Below are 17,096 nucleotides of genomic sequence, written 5' to 3'. Positions count from 1 at the left end.
CGATTATGTCACATGACACGTGAAAGCTGAGGGATTTAAACACCTCACCTCTCATCTCGACCAGGTCAATGCATTTCCTTATGAAGTTAAAGCCTGCCTCATTAAGATACGCTGTAATACAAAACAAGAACGGAAAAGGACAATTACTGTCTGCTTTAACTGCCCATCACGTAGGATAATAAGCTCTCCCTTATGCCTGTGCTCAAACTAATAACACACCTCTGTACTGAAAGGCTGGGCTATGTCAGCTGAGTGGGCAAATGTCAAGTAATGGTATTGATGAAAAGAGATAATCATGGGTAACAAGTATTTCTTTGATATGTGAATACCGGTGATTTTATTGTCTTATGTCTTAAAAAATGAGTGAATTTTAATCCTGAGGATGTTTGGAAAGATATTAAAAAAATACTCACTCTCTTCCTTTTTGCTTAATATGGCTGGCAGGTTGTAAATCTAGAGAGAGTTTACAAAAATCATTATTATGACTGAACTGAACAACATCACTGAAAGAAGAGGATAATGTCACAATGTTTTCCCACCGCTCCTACTTTAAGTGGACCGTCCTATTATTAGCGCCAGTGAGGTCATGGTTAAAAAATACACTTTCTGAAAGCCACCAGAAGAGGGCGCCAATGACAAATACTTCAATTTTGGTATTGTGTGCTTGTCAAAAAGAACACAATACCAAGAAAAAAACAAAAAGCGTCCTGACCAACTGCAGCCAGCTCCAAATGAATATTTCAAAGAAGAACAGGCAGAGTTCCTTACCGGCTCCCTGCCATCCATGGCCTCGAGCCACAGTCTCCTGTTGGACTCTGACAGTGCCTGCAGTGTCATAACGCCATGCCTGGAAAGATTTAAGAGAAAAGCTGGTCTCAGTCTGATCTCTTTTCCTTGGGGCCCCTGGACAGACCATGTTTATATTGGCTGAGACCACTATAAAAGGACTAGTGTAACTAAAATAGATCATGTGCAAATGCTTGACTTCAAATTGTGCCCCGAGTTCACTGTGTGCTTCACATTCCCCTCCCAATTAAAAGCTACAAGTTCTTAATATCAGAGTGATTTATTTTTTGCACCCAACATGCATATGGCCTTATCTGCTTTCAGCTTACTTGTGCGCTGCACAGTGGGAAACTGGGACATTATGCCTGGATTTTTGGCACTGCTTCAGTTGGTTGTAGCAGAAAGATAAGACATTATCTGATCATAGTGGCAAACAAAAAAAACCATAACCCCACCCAGGAGTGACAGTTAGTACTAGCATGGAGCTGTGTCAGCTTGCATGTGTCACAATTAACAGGTCATTTCAATCAAATGACAAAAAACACCACATTTTAAACTCTCTGCTCGCATTTTGACATGCAGACAGCTTTGCATTTATCTGACCAGCTTTTAAGTTGTCCAATATTAATGCCTCTAACTCTGTACATGTGAATGCAGAAGGAAATATTTACATTTGTGATGCTCACAGAAACCATTTAACAACATCTCTTCTCCAAAGTAGTATCCCTGCTAACCTCGTCCAATCTCATCTCTTTGTTTTAATGGCCGTATTTTCCCTTAAGTCCTTATGAGAGGCACGTTGCTGCTACATTTTTAATGACATTCTCCTTTCATTGCTACGAGCAGCACAAATGAAATTTTTTTTATTGGGCTAACAGTGAATGTTTCAGAGATGGATATCTCAAAATCTGGGCAAATAAAGTATCTGCATAGCTGGATACCTCTTTAGTAATTCGGGTGAACCAACCCGTTAAAAATGAGGTTCTGGGATGGTTGGCCTGATTAAAGTCAGGCAACAGCATGTTTATTATAATGGGGATTAATGGATGAGCTTGACGCTGACTGGAGCTTGGCCCACATTGTCCTTGTGGTTGGAACACGCACCTTGGGGCACCGCAGTTAATGATAAATGAGTTGTCCTGCAAATAAATTGCAGTTATTGTCCATGCTCAGCAACACTCACCAAGGGTGAGCAGTGCTGAGCCTGCTGCTGCAGTGCAACATTAATGCACAGTGATGTGCTAACTCTATTCTGGGGTACAAATCACTATGGTGAACGGATATCGAGCATTCATAACGGATGGCTCAGTTCAGCCAGCGTTAATCAGCTAACAGCTTCTTAAAGGTGTCTGATCTTTGTCCAATCTGTATTCCTGTTTCCCAGTAAAACACTTAAATACAAATCAACTATGAAGGTTCTGATGTGGCCAAAAGCTTTGAAAAGAAAGGAAAAATGAGGGATTAATTCTAAGTTCAACGTTGTGTGTTATTTGAGTAATTGCAGACAAAGAGAAAAAACTGTGTCTCGACCAAGTTACCAAATCTGATGTTTTTGTGAAGCGCTACGGAAGCAGCAGAATTTCATTAGGTTTGGATTTGAGATGGAGTGAATGAAATGATTAGCAGCACACATGCAGCACATGCAACTGCACCGAAAGGGCAGCACTGGTCAGTTCACATACCGGACTTTACAGAAAAACTGAAGCGGCCTGAAAAGAGTTCCACGACAGATGTCATTTCTACATCGACATGAACACAGAGAAAAGATGGGGTGGGTTCAAAAATAGAATAAATACTGATAATGTAGACATACAGCAAACAGAGCGGGGGGGCTCGAGAAACATGCGGGACACAAACAGAGCCGACGACATCTGACACTGTTAACCCGAGTCCTTGAAGATGTTAATCAAACCTGAACGGCTCTTGCATGTTCAAATGTTGTGTACTCCGTGGGGGCAATCTGGGTTAATTTCCAGTATTGGTGAGTTCAACAGAGCACAAAAATGCATGACTCTTATATTAAGTTAGTTTTAACTGGAAAAAGTGTGCAACATTGTATCTTACTATTATGATTATTCAGTAGGTAGCGTGTAACGATTTTTCTTTAGTGCTTTTTGGCTCTATGTGGTGATTAAAACAAGAAATAAAACATTCACATGTTTTCAATCTGTGAATGTGATCAGATATTTTTAGGGATGCGTATCACAGACCTCTCCACCACTTCAATATCGAAGCAGAAACGCTTGTCAATGGAGTCGGTTTTCCTCCGAATGCAGGACTTGAGCTTGAACACCTCTGGCTGATTCTGGACCAGACCGTTCTAAAAATAAACACACTCATCAGTATTAGTGTAAAACACCATGAAAAACAGGAATACATTCATAATTGCAAATACAGGTCTGTGCTAGTCTGAAATATGCATGCTGTGTGTTGTGTTGTGTTGTGAGAGACACAACAGGCACTTTGACATGTGAGTAAGGTTTGTGTGGTCAGAGTCCAGCGCTTTTGTGAAAATATGATTGGAAATACATTAAAAAAAAAAACAAATGAGAAACTGTAATCATGGACGGCAACAAAAACAGAACGCCTCCAGCTGTGGTTTGGATTTCATTCACAAAATTATTATTTTTTGTTTGTTTTTCGCAGCTCAGACTTTCTAAATTCAAGCTTAAGCTCAGTCTGGGCTGTCAGCCTAACAAAGCCTCAGTCACTTGGCTGCATTCATTCATATCAACCACCTATAAAGACGCACAGCTTTGATTTCATTTATCTAGATTTTAATCACGTGAAAATATAGTTTTAAATTACATTATTCCATCAACCTTGTTTTTGATTTCCCACTAGGGGCCCTCAGTGTCAGCTGAAGGTACCAATTCAATTACCTCCTGAACACTTTTTTTTTTTTTTGTCTGAGAATTAGCCATATCTCACATACAGCACATCTTCCCCTGTGCATGCCAGCAGCTGACTGTAGCCAAATGCAACAAACCAGATATGTGGGTAAAAATATACCTGCACCTGGGCTGGAAACACCGAAGGCATTTGTAAAAACGATCTGGCTTTGGGTTTTCTCTCCTCCCTCTTTGTCTGTGTGTGTTTTACCCGATTTTATTATTGCCTTAAAGTGTATTGGAAAGTTTTCATAATTAATTTAAATGGCTTTTAAGTGCATACACGTTTTTGTGATCGTGTCGTCACTGGAACGTGTACTAACGCGATGCTTCAACACTTTCAGTAGGTTTGTACTTCAGCAGTACTGCGCAGTACTCCACTGTTATTCTGTATGATGCAAAAATGTATTGTTGGAGGGAGTTTTTTTGATCTAATACATAAAGTGTGAAATAATTATCAGTTATCATTTGATCTGCATGTAGTCTCATTAAGTCACGGAGGATAATTTATCACAAAGGAAGCAAATATATTCATTTGATCACTTAGAAAGCCATAACTTTCTAGTTTAATGGAGTATTTTTATTCCTTGTTTGTTGATTTTATTATTTTTATAAACATGTTTGCTCGCCTTCAGATAACAAGTCTTTTGTCTTCTGTGTCCAGTTTGCAGTTCTGTGACTTTGACATAGTTTAGTTTTTATCATGCGCACATTAAACTAAACCAACTACACTGACGTGAGGTGCCGGTAAAATACCTGTTTGCCCGCTGACTTGTTTTCAGTGTTGCTCATGGTGAATGTCTTGCTGCTTTTCTCGTAAGTGCAGTAGTGACGTGTCCAAGTGCATCCCAGAGGACCTAGGACCGAACAAATGAAGAAGAAAATAGTAGATGAACCGAAATTATTTTCCCCTGAATCACAGGCTTCTGGAAAGACTTCTGAAAATCAATTTGCAATTTTAGTATGATAAATCAAAAGCTGTTTATTGCTCCCGATAAAAATCTACCATTTGTGGTAACTCCCCTGTTTGAGAGCACATCAAAGTGAATCAGTAAACAGGATGAATTATGAGTTCTGTGTGAGTGGGTCTCTTCTTCAGAGGCCTGGGAGAACTCAAGACATGTTTATGGTGATGGATGTAAAACCATTCGCTTGAAAGTGAAGGGGAGTGAGAGGGCCTGTGTGGCTGGAAGCACAGCTAGGAAGACTCACGTTTCTCCTGGACATACAAGAAGCCTTCCATCGTCCACTGGCCGGGGGGTTTATAGTCCTGATCTGCTGACCTTATCCTCTTCATCAGCTTCTCCACTTCCTGCTTGGTGCTCATAAAATTGTTTCTTGTCTGTGTGGAAAATTCAGGATTACGTTATCAGTCCAGTGCATTATTTTGCAATCTCAAAAATACCTGTATTTGGCCTCAAACAGCAAATAAAGGAAAAATGTAAAATGTTCAGGAGGTCTAAAACTAGAACACGGTCTCAAAGATGTCAGTCTCTTTATTTGGAGTCATAGAGGTCAACATGAGGCCATTTAATATCTCTCAGAGTGGTGAAGCAGCCTCCATTTTTTTTCCAGCTACCATTAGAGCTCTCTGCATCTGAGGACACGGAGAGAGGGTTACAGAGTGGAAACTGTAAGGGCAACAGCACTGACACTCTGGGTCAGAGAGATATTTGAACCTTCAGGCTGCAAGTAGTGATGGAACAAGGGGGCACTGCAGCAACTAGACTTTTACTCCCAATTCCAAGTCTTTTTTGACACGGCACCATAAAATGGCCCACAGTTACTGCCTGCAACGCAACACTGAAAATATTGATCCTCTGCGAAGCAAAGAATTTCATTTAATCACACAGCTATCCATTTGTGAAAACCCTGCTTGTTATATCAGGGTATGATAAGCTGCAGAATCTGATTACGTGGCTGGTTGCCTTTGTGTACAACCCCTGAGGTGTTGAGACTTACATTTTGCAGGTTGAACTGGAGCTGCTGTTTGTACGGCTCAAATTCGTGAGCCAGCTCATATCCTTCATGGTAGAACGTAAACAAACCCTGAAGAAAGGCCAGGAGCTGGAAAGGAACAATATTTATTGGTGATGCATTGAGTTAATAAACATTACAGGAACTTGATTAGTAATTTACACGGGGGAGTATTTTTTTTTAAAGGCATCTCATAAAATAGAGCATCCATTTCAGATATAACATAACAATATTTGCATAGCATAAGTATTATTTGGTACATATACAACATATGAAACCTGGCTGTAGTGTTTTTTTTATTATTATTACCTCCGCCAAGGAGGTTATGTTTTTGGTTGCGTTTGTCTGTTTGTCAGCAGGATTACTCCAAAAGTTATGAACGGATTTCGATGAAATTTTGTGGAATGGTTGGAAACGACAAGAGGAAGAAGTGATTACATTTTGACGGTGATCCGGATCATGATCTGGATCCAGGAATTTTTTTAAGGATTCTTCACTATTGCGGGATGGGGGGGGGGGGTTTAATAATTTAGCTTCTAACTCCGAAACACAAGGCACAAAAGCCTGAAAAAAGTTAGAGTGTAACATAGTGACATGTTCTATCAAACAACATAGTGAGGCGACGATCATTTTTTATCGTTTACTGCTCAGATGATCCTAGCATCTGGGAAAGATGCAAGATTATTTCACAGCATTTAGATACACGTATTACAGCGTCAGTGACCCTATGGCCTTGGCGGAGGTTTGCGCTCTCTGAGTGCTTCTAGTTATTATTTGTTAACCATGCATTTAATTATAATAATGTCATCTCATTTTTTTTCCTGTGCTATCAATCATTTTGTTACTTTGTAGATGTTCACGTTTGGTGTTAATGTTGATATTACACAGTTAAGCTAAATAAATGTGATCCTCATTATTTTAAATTTGGTAATTTATTGAAATGAAACATCTTCATATTGACACACAGAAAACTACAAAAGGGACGATAGTGGGGAAAAAAACAGTCAAAGTTTCAGAAAGTTTCGGGCCTTGTTGCAGATGGATATCAATCTTATTTTTTGTAGAACACGTAAAGATTCTTGGCCATTGTGGATATATAAAAAAATCATAGTTATAAAGATCTATTCTTACAGAGAAACATACTGATAGCATCGCTTGTGTGAAGCATCCCACAAACAGGGAGCTGCTCTCAGGAAAATCCTCAGAAACAACCACTGATTTGATTTCTGCGATGAGGCTCGGTATATCAAACGTTCAAGGATGAACCATCTTATCTTTGCCCAGATTCATCACACACAAGGCTGAGCCCTGTCATATTCTGAGCACTACCCGGGGCCCGGAGATTTACATTTCTGGCCTGGGTTGTAGGTAAGCTGCTAGCGGATGTAAACAAATGGGAAACAGCCACTTTGCTCCCATCTCACATTCCCAGACATTTAATACCAAGAGAATTTAATGTTTCCTGCTTACATCTGTACTAAAGATGTTAAAATCGACTACATATCTATAAAACGGGCTTTCATAAAGTCCTTCATTTGCACTGGAACTGAGATGTTTTGTTTGGCAACCAATGCTTTATCTAATTTTACCCACAAGCTTCCCCAGATGGATCGACTATATTACAAAGAATTTGTGATGAAGATGACAAATGTGTGGAATACACAAGTGCAGTTATTTTCCTGTGAGGTGTGCATAGATGAACCTGTCTTCACTCAAGGGAGGAGTTGACAGATATTAAAAAAAATCTAGTAGTAGGTACACAGATCTGGTGCTGTATTTCAACACTAATCTTTCAACATAAATATATCAAAGAATAAAAATCGACTACTTCATCTTTAACATGCAGAACTAATTTAGCAGAGAAATACAAAAATGGACACTTTTCTTACTGGCTCAACAAACTCAAATTTCTTCTTTTCTTGCACTTCTTGTATTTTGAAGACATACTCAAGGGACGCGTCATAAAAGAGTTGTCTCTCCTTATCAATCTGCGTGTCAGCCTGAGAATGAACAAACACACCGGGGTTAGTGGCACAGCAAAGACACGGGTCAGCCCAGGACGGCTGTGTGTGGACAGGCACTTAATGTTTGCACCACCACACGGAAAGAGTCTGTGCTGAGAGCGACGTAAGGAGCAGAGAAAAGCACACAAACAGCTTTATTTTCAGAAGACGCTCAGCTGACCATAAAACAGCATTATTCAAAGACGTGTTGCAGGATGAGAAAATTTGTTTTGGTTTTACCTCCTGCAGATATGCCTCCTTCTTTTTGGATGACAAGTTGAGGTGTCTCTCAAGTGTGGAGTAGTATTTCTCTGTTTCCTTATCGAATTTTTTCTTCCCTTCCTAAAAAGGTTCACAAGACACATGAAAGGCTTAAACATCACTAGAAATGTGTCACTTACTCCAGATCTGGGGTGGGGGCCGGGGGGTGGGACTGGATTGCCACTAGGTGGAGGTGTAACTGCAGATGCCATTTGCCAAATATAATTGAAAATGTCTGTCAATAGATTATTGCAGGTCTTGAAAGTGGCACATAACACGTGCAATGAGGAGCAGCTGTTGGCGCATCGATAGGTCATGTGAGAATTATGCACTGTTATTCTCCTAGTGCCCCAGCCAGGTACATAACTCCACAGTAAAAAGCTGTAAATCACCAACAGCATAATGCATTTGGCACCGTCACAGAGCCGGCCAGTTGCTGTTTGCATCGCCCTTCTTGTTTGGCTTTGCAATCCACCTGCAAACATAAGTCCAGGATTCAGACAGCATGCTTCAGAAGACACTGAGGAAGGCACAGGTAATAGGCTTTTTATGTGAGATGCCCATTTATGAAGTTTCTGGCCATAAACTAAACATTTCGCCCCCACCAAAAAAAAAAAAAAAAAAGATCCAATTTGTATTCCTTAATCAAAATGCCCGAGCAGTGAAAACCTGTCTCAGTGAGGACATCCAAGTGCCTCATCTGTAAGTCTGACCTCTAAACCAAGCTTTGCCTACTTAATGCTCATCTCGCAATGCAAACATTCATAAAGGAGTTAGAGCAGAGACAGAATAAGCGGGGGCTGCTCAAAGTGTGAGGAAACGGCCACTGTAACCAGATCCTTCTTGTTTATTTTCATTCCCACGGCCCTGAAATTTAGCAAGTCTAATCTGCTAGCTACTGATATGACCTAGAACAGCACTCAGCCCCGGCAAGCCTCACAGCAATAAAACTGTGGAGGAATTCACCATAAGACATGGTAACTTTTCTGCATAACTTACATAAATACATTCAATAGATAATTTCATATAGTAGCATCTCGTTTCCATCTTTCTTATCATGTCTAACCCAGATATGATCTTTGCTGAAATGAGGGAGGGAACCCCCCCCATATCAGTTGTATATAACCCACTTTCCTGAAACTAAGAAAAAAAAAATACACAGGTGGATAACAAAATAAATATATGATTAAAAATGATGTCAGCTGACAGGAAATAAATTTCCCTTAAGGTTTTTTTTAATTTAGAGAACAAAAGGTAGCTGACTGTCTCCTCTGCCACTGTGATGTGACATTATTTTGTGAGCACGCATATAGCAGAAGCTCTGGGGAAAACACACACACACACACACTGAAGATCACATTAAATTAAGCACTTTAGGTTTAGCTGAGCCCCACAGTCACAGCAGGAATCTCCCAGCACTGCTGACCAGTGTGAGCATGCCAGAAAACTCCTCACTAAAAAAAAATAAAAACCCTCTCTCTGTACGTCTGGCCTGACTCTTTCACACTTACAAAGTGCAGACAATGACTCAGAGCTACAGTGAATCTGTGAGGCACAGCCAGCCTGATTAAGTCACCAAAGCGCACTGCTTTGTTTTGATCCAAGCAGGACGTGTATAAACTGGTGCTGCCGTAATGATACCCCAGCAGAACACCAGGTGTTTGTTGGTTTGTCCGTGTGTTGATCATGCCCCCCAGCCCTCAGCTATGTCTGTGCAATCAGAGCAGAATCTAAGCAATTTAAATTGCGAGGAGTCTTCAAGAGGAGGTAGTTGCAGCGCAAGCTAAAGGCTTCGAAGCCCAACATGTGGGGACAGAAGACATTGGTGTGGATAGATATATACCTTCAAGCACACATGAGGTGGGAGTTTCTAACACAAACTAATGCCAGCGCCGGAGAGTAATCATCTGCCTGGGAATGAATAAAGTCAAAGCACTTCCCGACACTCTGCGGTGCACAAAACACACATGAACCTATCACTTGGGAGATTTCCTCATCTGATTGCTTTGTTCGCGCTCATGAATAAATCAGATGCAGGAAGAGAATATTCTGATGCAGATTGCTCTGTAGTGGAATTTCTAACTAGCAAACTCTAATGTTGCTGCTACGAGTGCTTTGATGGCAGCTGTAGTATGGGCAACTTTGCTAATTGCTAATGTAACATCGGAGGGAGGAACACGATGAGGGAAAACTGCAGGCAGCTATTTTTCTGGTCATCAGGCTTTCTCAGCTTGCTAAAGAAAGGATGCTGAGAACAGATATGAAGACTGCAGGAGGAATATTTGGACACTAGCTGCACATCGCTAGTTTTGACACCGGCCCTAACGAGCCTCAGGGCCATCATTTCTGAGCCTCTCATCACCATGGTAACAGATGTAAGCGGCAAGGGAGGTTGAACGTTTCTGTATGTGGAGGAAAGAGCCGCGGATATCACACACTGTTACTCTACACTTCCTCGTTTCTGCTCAGCACCCTGGAAGAATGCAAACATCAATGGCCGGCGAGGCATCACGTGCAGGATATCGCTCCACGCGTTCATTCTTAAATGGATTCTCTGAGCAGTGACATGAAAGGGAAAACTTTAAAAACCAATCTCTATGAGCTCCTTAGAGACAGCTAATTGGACCAGGGGTCCAGAATGGCGATTAAATAGCAATAGCTGAGTTATTTTGATACTCCACCACACACTGGGTGGATGACAGACAGAGAGATCACATGGCTTTAGTCTGAGTTCACTTCCTTTGTTGCGGAGCAGAAAAAATAGATAACAATATAAATAAAATGTCTCCATTCATACCTGATATCCCACCTGCTGAGGAGACGAGAAGTTCGCCAATTAGCATGAAATAATTACAAACATCTGCTTCTGGAGGGTCCCAGACTTCCACAAGCTTTGCCTCACCTTTAGTCAACAACATTCATCAGTGCCTTTGTTTCTGTGACATATAATGTTAGAACGTTAAAGCGCTAAGAAGATTTTTTTAGTATGCATGCTTTTCTGTTTCACAGTGGGATTTTCTCAGTGTATCTGAGACTAACTTTTAAAGGCTGAGTAAAGATGCAGCAAGGAGAAAGCTGGTATCTTTACATCTCCAAAAACCCTTTTTCTTATCATACTTTGAAAAAGAAAAAGCTTTTGACAGGCTTTGCTGGAATATGCAGTAGTTCTGCAGTGTAAGGATCCCTTAGGCGTCTCCCCGTCAAGGTCAGCTCAAGCCTTTCCCTTACCACCTAATCTAGAGATAACAAAGAGGGGAAAACAACCTGAATCACTTGGACATTTGGAACTTCCTAATAAGATGACAGATTTGATGATTATTTGTTCTGGATTATATCATAGGTCAGCACTGCTCATGACTAAGTCTGTGACTAAGAAGTTCTCTCAGGCCATCCAAATTATGTTTGAGGTAACAGTCATTCAGTATCTTTAGCAGGGTTATGCATCCAATAGATTCATGTTTTTTTAATAAGCACAGTTAAAAATTGTTTTGCTATACATATGATTTCAAAAATGTAGCAGTTGTATGGTAAGTCCCAATACCCAATTCAATACCATAGTTTAAAAAAAAAAAAAAAAAAAAAAAAATATATATATATATATATATATATATATATATATATATATATATATATATATATATATATATATATATATATATATATATATATATATATATACATATATATATATATTACCCCATCTTTATTTAAAATCTTAACATTATATTTTGTCGACAGGCTGCAGACTGAAGTATCAGGATGCTTGTAGGGAAGCCTACTGATGCTAAAGCATTTACATAACGTTACCTGCTGCAAACGTTTTGAGCCGATGGAACATAAGTTAATTTCACAACAGCAACACCGACTGTCTCATAAAACGTTCACATGGATTTCCAAGAACATTTCTTATCAACAAGTTGGGGCGAAGCTATTGCTGCAGATGCCACCTCCCATGTTCAGTTCTCCCTTGGCTTGGGGGCATCCTTCTTCTCGTTCAGCGTGTGAGGACAGATGAGAACACTTGTAGACAAGTACTGTGGCGTTTTCAGAATTCTGATACTAAAAGTATCCAGTGTACTGTCATTGTAGTGTCTGCATCCAACATTGAAGGCTAAAGATTGTATTATTTTGTGAACTACCATTTGGCTATGCAGAACCCAAAGGCACTGAGATCATTTTACTGTTTGTATAGAATCTGCTTTTGCAAAAGGCAAGATTTGATATATATTTACAGTGCATGGCTGCTGCCATCAAACAGGTAAAGACCGACCTCTCAAGGTCTACTGCCCTGTGAAATTCTGATGATCAGGAGAAAAAGTAATTACTTTCTGAAAGATTGTTTTAATAGTGTCTCTGCTTTATTGGGTAGGGCACAGTAGGAAGTGATGGAACAGATATGAGAATACCGAATAGAAATGTATTTCATCTGCATCGCATTATTCATGCATTTTGTTGTTTTTGCACCGCAAAGTTTGAGTCTGAGCATCATCTGCAGTCATCTTCATTTCTTAGGAGAAGTCTTTTCAAAGCTTGTTTTGTTCTTCTTATCTTATTGCCATGCGCATTTTTTTTTTAATAAATCACTAACACACTAATAACTGACAGTCTGCTAACATTGTTATGCAATGCACAGAATCCAGGACAGCACTTCCTTCATTGATTATACAGTGGATTGTATTTGAACACAGCCGGGATAAGTGTGTCGTGCTTGTGTAGTGGACAAACACAACCACAGTCTGTAAGCACGGTGTAGTTAAAAGCTCAAAGAATAATTGATTAGTTTATCAAGAACTAATACGCTGGCTATAATTGTAACAATTAATTACAGTCACTGCAGTACGTGTATCATTGGAAGGTTTCTTACTTTGGTTCAGTTTGTTGTATCAGGACTGTTCCCGGCCATTAAAGCCCCCTTTAACCTTAACAGCACTTCTGTCAGTGTTAACTCTCACCAGAACCAGAACCAATATTATACCTCATCAAATTAATTATTATCTATTTAGACGACTGGTATTTTTCTATATGTTAGAAACGTTGTAATGAAAACTTTTAATCTGTCACCTTCCAGGACCGTTCACCTGAGGATGTTCTCTATCATGAGGGTTCAGGTTTCCTCTTTGCTGATTGGTGTTTGGATCTCTGGTCTCTACTTTGTGCTTATGGGTGAAATACATTTCTACTGCCCATAAGTAAAAATATTAATAAGTGTACTCATCAGTAAGTGCAGGGTGTTTATACAGTTTGCCCCCCTCTGCTTATTTGGAACTTACAGTTTTGTTTGTGGCTACTTTGTGTCAAACCACACGTCCCTTTTTGAAATCTTCTGATGTGAAGCTTGGACGTGCTGAACATTTGTGGCAGGGAGCAGCATTTTGTTGTGTTTCAGGTACCTGGCTGGGCAGGCTATGAAACTGGCTGCCCCGTGTTTGCCCTCTCAGTTTCGTTTTAGTTCCTTCATGTTGTTTTTTTGCACCTCAGACGAACTATATCCACTCTCAAGTACTTCCTATACTACTAATTCTACTGACTTTCACACAGTTTTACGTTTTTGTCATGTATTTAAATGACTTGATTTTGTTTGATAAATTACTTTGTTAAATGGCTACAAAATGCTGTTTCCACCTCTTTTGTCTGTGACAACACTGCAGGCTTGCACAGTGGGTTACAAGATAACTAAAAAACAATCACTGTGGGCTGTGGAGGAATCAGGTTACCTATACCTGAAGCCTGTCAACATCCAGTATAGTCAGCTTCGGTAATTTGGATGAAGCCTGAAGTTTAACAAAACAATAATAATAATACCCCACCTAATTAATTATCAGGCTGCCTGTTACCATGGTTTTTTTTAGACGTCACACTCTTTATGGTAAACATTTGTGTCACCATGTTGACACCATAATCACTACTGCTGTTACTGACTAAATTTATTTTGGGGGAAATGAAAACACTAATAAACCTGACAAGAAATATACTTTTAACTTTAGTAAATGGATCCAACTTTTAAAATCAAAATATTCTGACTGGCCGGATCAGCTGTGTAACTGTGAATCTGTGCATGTGACAGCTCCTGATTCAGCTCGTCTGTGCTTCAACTAACTGACTGTTGTGAATAATTAATGAATTTGTGACACCATGCTGCAGCACATGCAGTATTTCCATTGTCAGTACTGGGATCCAGTGCCAGGTGAGCTCGGCATCCTTTCCCACTGCTGCGACCCCAGGTCCAAATCCCTTTTCAATCCTTTAGTTTTAACAGGGCTGCTACAGAAAGCTAATTGTTGGCTTGCTGTTAATTAATTTTGGGGATAAATTCGATTTGAAGACTGATTGGAAAAATTAAATGTTGTATTCTTGTTGTTGATTGGTAAATGAAAATGATAAGCTTTAGCCCACACACAGTAAAAAACATGGATGTAGCTTCCACATCAGAAAGATGACAACAATACGGAAGTGCCTTAAATCTGCATTCTATTTAACGGCCACCAGATGGCGACATCTGTGGTCGCACAAAGACTTACAGTCCTATAGATGACGATGGGCAAATGGTGCTCTGACCTGGCCTGACCTCTGCAAACACTTTCCTGATGGGTTTTTGGTCTCAGACACTCATTTCAGGTCAAACTGGATGAAAAAAATTGCATCTATTTTAAATCTTGGTCATACTGCGCTTCAAAATCATGGTATACTCACTGGCTAACAACTTATGATTGACAAATTGTTGGCCAACGAACAAGCGGTTTCACAGTCAGACCCATCCGTCTTCGTTAAATCTATTTTTTGAAAAAAAGAGGCTGATGGTGAAAACAGGACCTCAGAATCCAGTGGATGACATCACAGCAGCTGGATCCATCCTTTATCCCGTCTGCAGCTCAGCCCTGTTTTCCAGTACGGGTGGATGGATACAAGCAAAAGGTTCTGAGTCAAGTGCATGAAAAAAGGTACTTACCTGCATCTACTGACTGATTGTAAAATTCCAAGGTTAATGAAGGTATAAAAATATACTGTTCCTATTTGTGTGATTATAAATGTTTTGCCCACAGCTGGCACGTGTATCCCCAGGCCACTTTAACTGATCCCCTAACTCAGCAGCATCTCGGGTAGAATATTTAGGGATTTTTGCAGCATACATGAAAATGTCATATCTGCCTTTGGAGACCATACCTACTCACGAATCACCTGATGTCTAACCACACTTTGTACAGTAGAACCGTGCAAATGATCAGCGGCCTTCTGTCTCCCATTTGGATCTAATTTGCACTAATTCCTCACACCCAGCAAGTATGAGACACCCATAGTGCACCTAATGTTGAAGACGATCTTTGAGGGGAATATAATAGTGTCAAATTTTCAGACAGGAAGAATGCCACCCACCAGCTAGACACCCCCCGGTATTTTCTTGACAAAGTGTCCCTGGGGGGTCTATTTAAATTTCAAGGTGACAACCGCTAAACTCACACATACTGTGCCCAAAAAAATAGTGCACACAAAGCTTTAGTCAGTTTAACACTGATAGTTGTAATTTAACAGCAGATGAGAAATGAATATTATAGATCCTTCAGACGGTTGGTAGATGAACAAAGCAAACCGTTCATCACGTTTACTCCTCATCGAGTTAATTGTGGTCACCATGACACTGAAACCAGGATCATTTTCAATTCTTATTTCAGTTCTTAAAGCATTGTTTTGTTTATTTTTTTGTTGCCTGGGAAAGTAACAGAAACACATACCTGAGAGTAAAAAGAAGAAGTTTAACAACCATTTCAGTTCTACAGTTTGGCAGCCAGCACATATGGCACTGCAGTGAAAACACACCATTGTTTGAGTTCTCAAAGCATGTGTATTTACAGTAAACCGCACCAAGTTTGAGGGGGTTCATTCCAAACATTTGGATCAGCCTTGTGCTAAGCAGACCATGCCTAATATGTCCTATAGCGCTGCAGTCAATCTGCTAGTGTGTTGCTGCTGTGGAAGTGTTGTGCTCGTGCCTCAGAAGCTGATACAGTGGTACGTAACCTCTTTGGGATTACTCGCAGCGCACCCATATAAGGCAAGAGCTCCCAATTTGTCCATCTTATGTTCTCAGACATGAAACGCAGTAACTGGAAGGGTCAGACAGCCTGCGGATCTCTCCAGATTCTCGGAACAGTGGAAAGTTGCTCAGCCACTCGTGATGTCGGCCTTTTATCTCACTCTAGTTGGGCTAATGTTTAGCGGGGGATAGGCCGTAGGAGGAGAGAGCCATTAGGAGAAAGTGGTCGGAGGAAATAAGCAGCAGTGGGAGTGACGGGGGCTGTGGCTTTTAAGAAACCATTTTATAAACATAGGCAGTCAATGCAATAACACTGAACAGTATGATGGGGTAGAGTGAGAGAAAGAAATGGAAGCAAAATGTGCTTTTTCATTACGGCAGATGCATGCGATGCCTAAGACGTGCAGTGACAACGGTTATTTAGTCCGGACAGAAAAAGGAGATGATTTATGTTCACACCTCAGCGCTGCGAAGAGAAATTGTTCCATTATTTTGGAAGTACAGTAAGGTGACTGCTTTTACAGACCAGTGGCTGTCAAGTCGTGCGAAATTAATCAAAATGTGAGAGAGCCTGACTTTGAGGCTAGGTTGACCGTCACCGGGGTCAGGGTTGTGTAAAGATGTGCAAATGATTCATAGTTCAGAGTAAAGTTAGGAACGGACTCACAAACTCTGTGGGAGAGCTGTGCAAAGGCTTGAGTTCTACCAGCTTGTTCATGTGTAATCTCACCAAGGGAATAACCACAAACAAGCTGCTGTACTTTCATTTTATGCCTTTGCGTTGGCCAGGAATGAAAGCATGGCTTGTGGCAACAAACCCACACTGTTCTTTGCAGTCAGCCTCAGCAACATGTCCACTGTGGAACCAGGATGCCTTCGAGCAACACTCTGCAGAACCCCTACTGATATCAAAAGTCTATATGGAAAAGGTTAGGGAGGACTGCATTATATCTATCAGCTTTAAAGTAATCTGATTATAAAAGGGGTGAAGGTGAAAGACATTAGTTACTGAAGGTTTACAGGTACAAGCGTGTAGTTCATGCTCTCGTTTCCGTTCACAAAGAAAGTTGATTTTTTTTTTTACATAAAAATATGAAACATGAAATGAAATACAGTGTGGAATAAATCATTTATTATTAATGTGGTTTT

The 17,096-nt window shown here is 40.3% G+C and overlaps 1 protein-coding gene across 4 annotated transcripts in view; it reads right to left on the bottom strand.

Moving 5' to 3' along the window:
- The window catches only part of arhgap42b (Rho GTPase activating protein 42b), a 78,400-nt gene that overhangs the window by 15,672 nt on the left and 45,632 nt on the right, over window positions 1–17,096 (bottom strand). For 2 of the 4 annotated variants that reach the window (XM_030745065.1, XM_030745064.1), the window contains exons 5-14: window positions 7,898–7,999; window positions 7,544–7,654; window positions 5,640–5,744; window positions 4,890–5,019; window positions 4,434–4,534; window positions 2,997–3,106; window positions 2,469–2,525; window positions 769–847; window positions 414–453; window positions 49–111 (exon numbers count right to left, since the gene is read on the bottom strand). In XM_030745065.1, the coding sequence (XP_030600925.1) occupies window positions 49–111; window positions 414–453; window positions 769–847; window positions 2,469–2,525; window positions 2,997–3,106; window positions 4,434–4,534; window positions 4,890–5,019; window positions 5,640–5,744; window positions 7,544–7,654; window positions 7,898–7,999 (898 nt within the window). The remainder of the gene's footprint in view (window positions 1–48; window positions 112–413; window positions 454–768; window positions 848–2,468; window positions 2,526–2,996; window positions 3,107–4,433; window positions 4,535–4,889; window positions 5,020–5,639; window positions 5,745–7,543; window positions 7,655–7,897; window positions 8,000–17,096) is intronic. The other 2 variants (XM_030745066.1, XM_030745067.1) reach the window with 1 other exon arrangement.

Source organism: Archocentrus centrarchus, chromosome 13, assembly GCF_007364275.1.
Source record: "Archocentrus centrarchus isolate MPI-CPG fArcCen1 chromosome 13, fArcCen1, whole genome shotgun sequence".
Classification (NCBI taxonomy): Eukaryota; Metazoa; Chordata; class Actinopteri; order Cichliformes; family Cichlidae; genus Archocentrus; species Archocentrus centrarchus.
The sequence above is the reverse complement of the archived record's forward strand: the minus strand, read 5'-3'. Positions and strand labels throughout refer to the sequence as shown.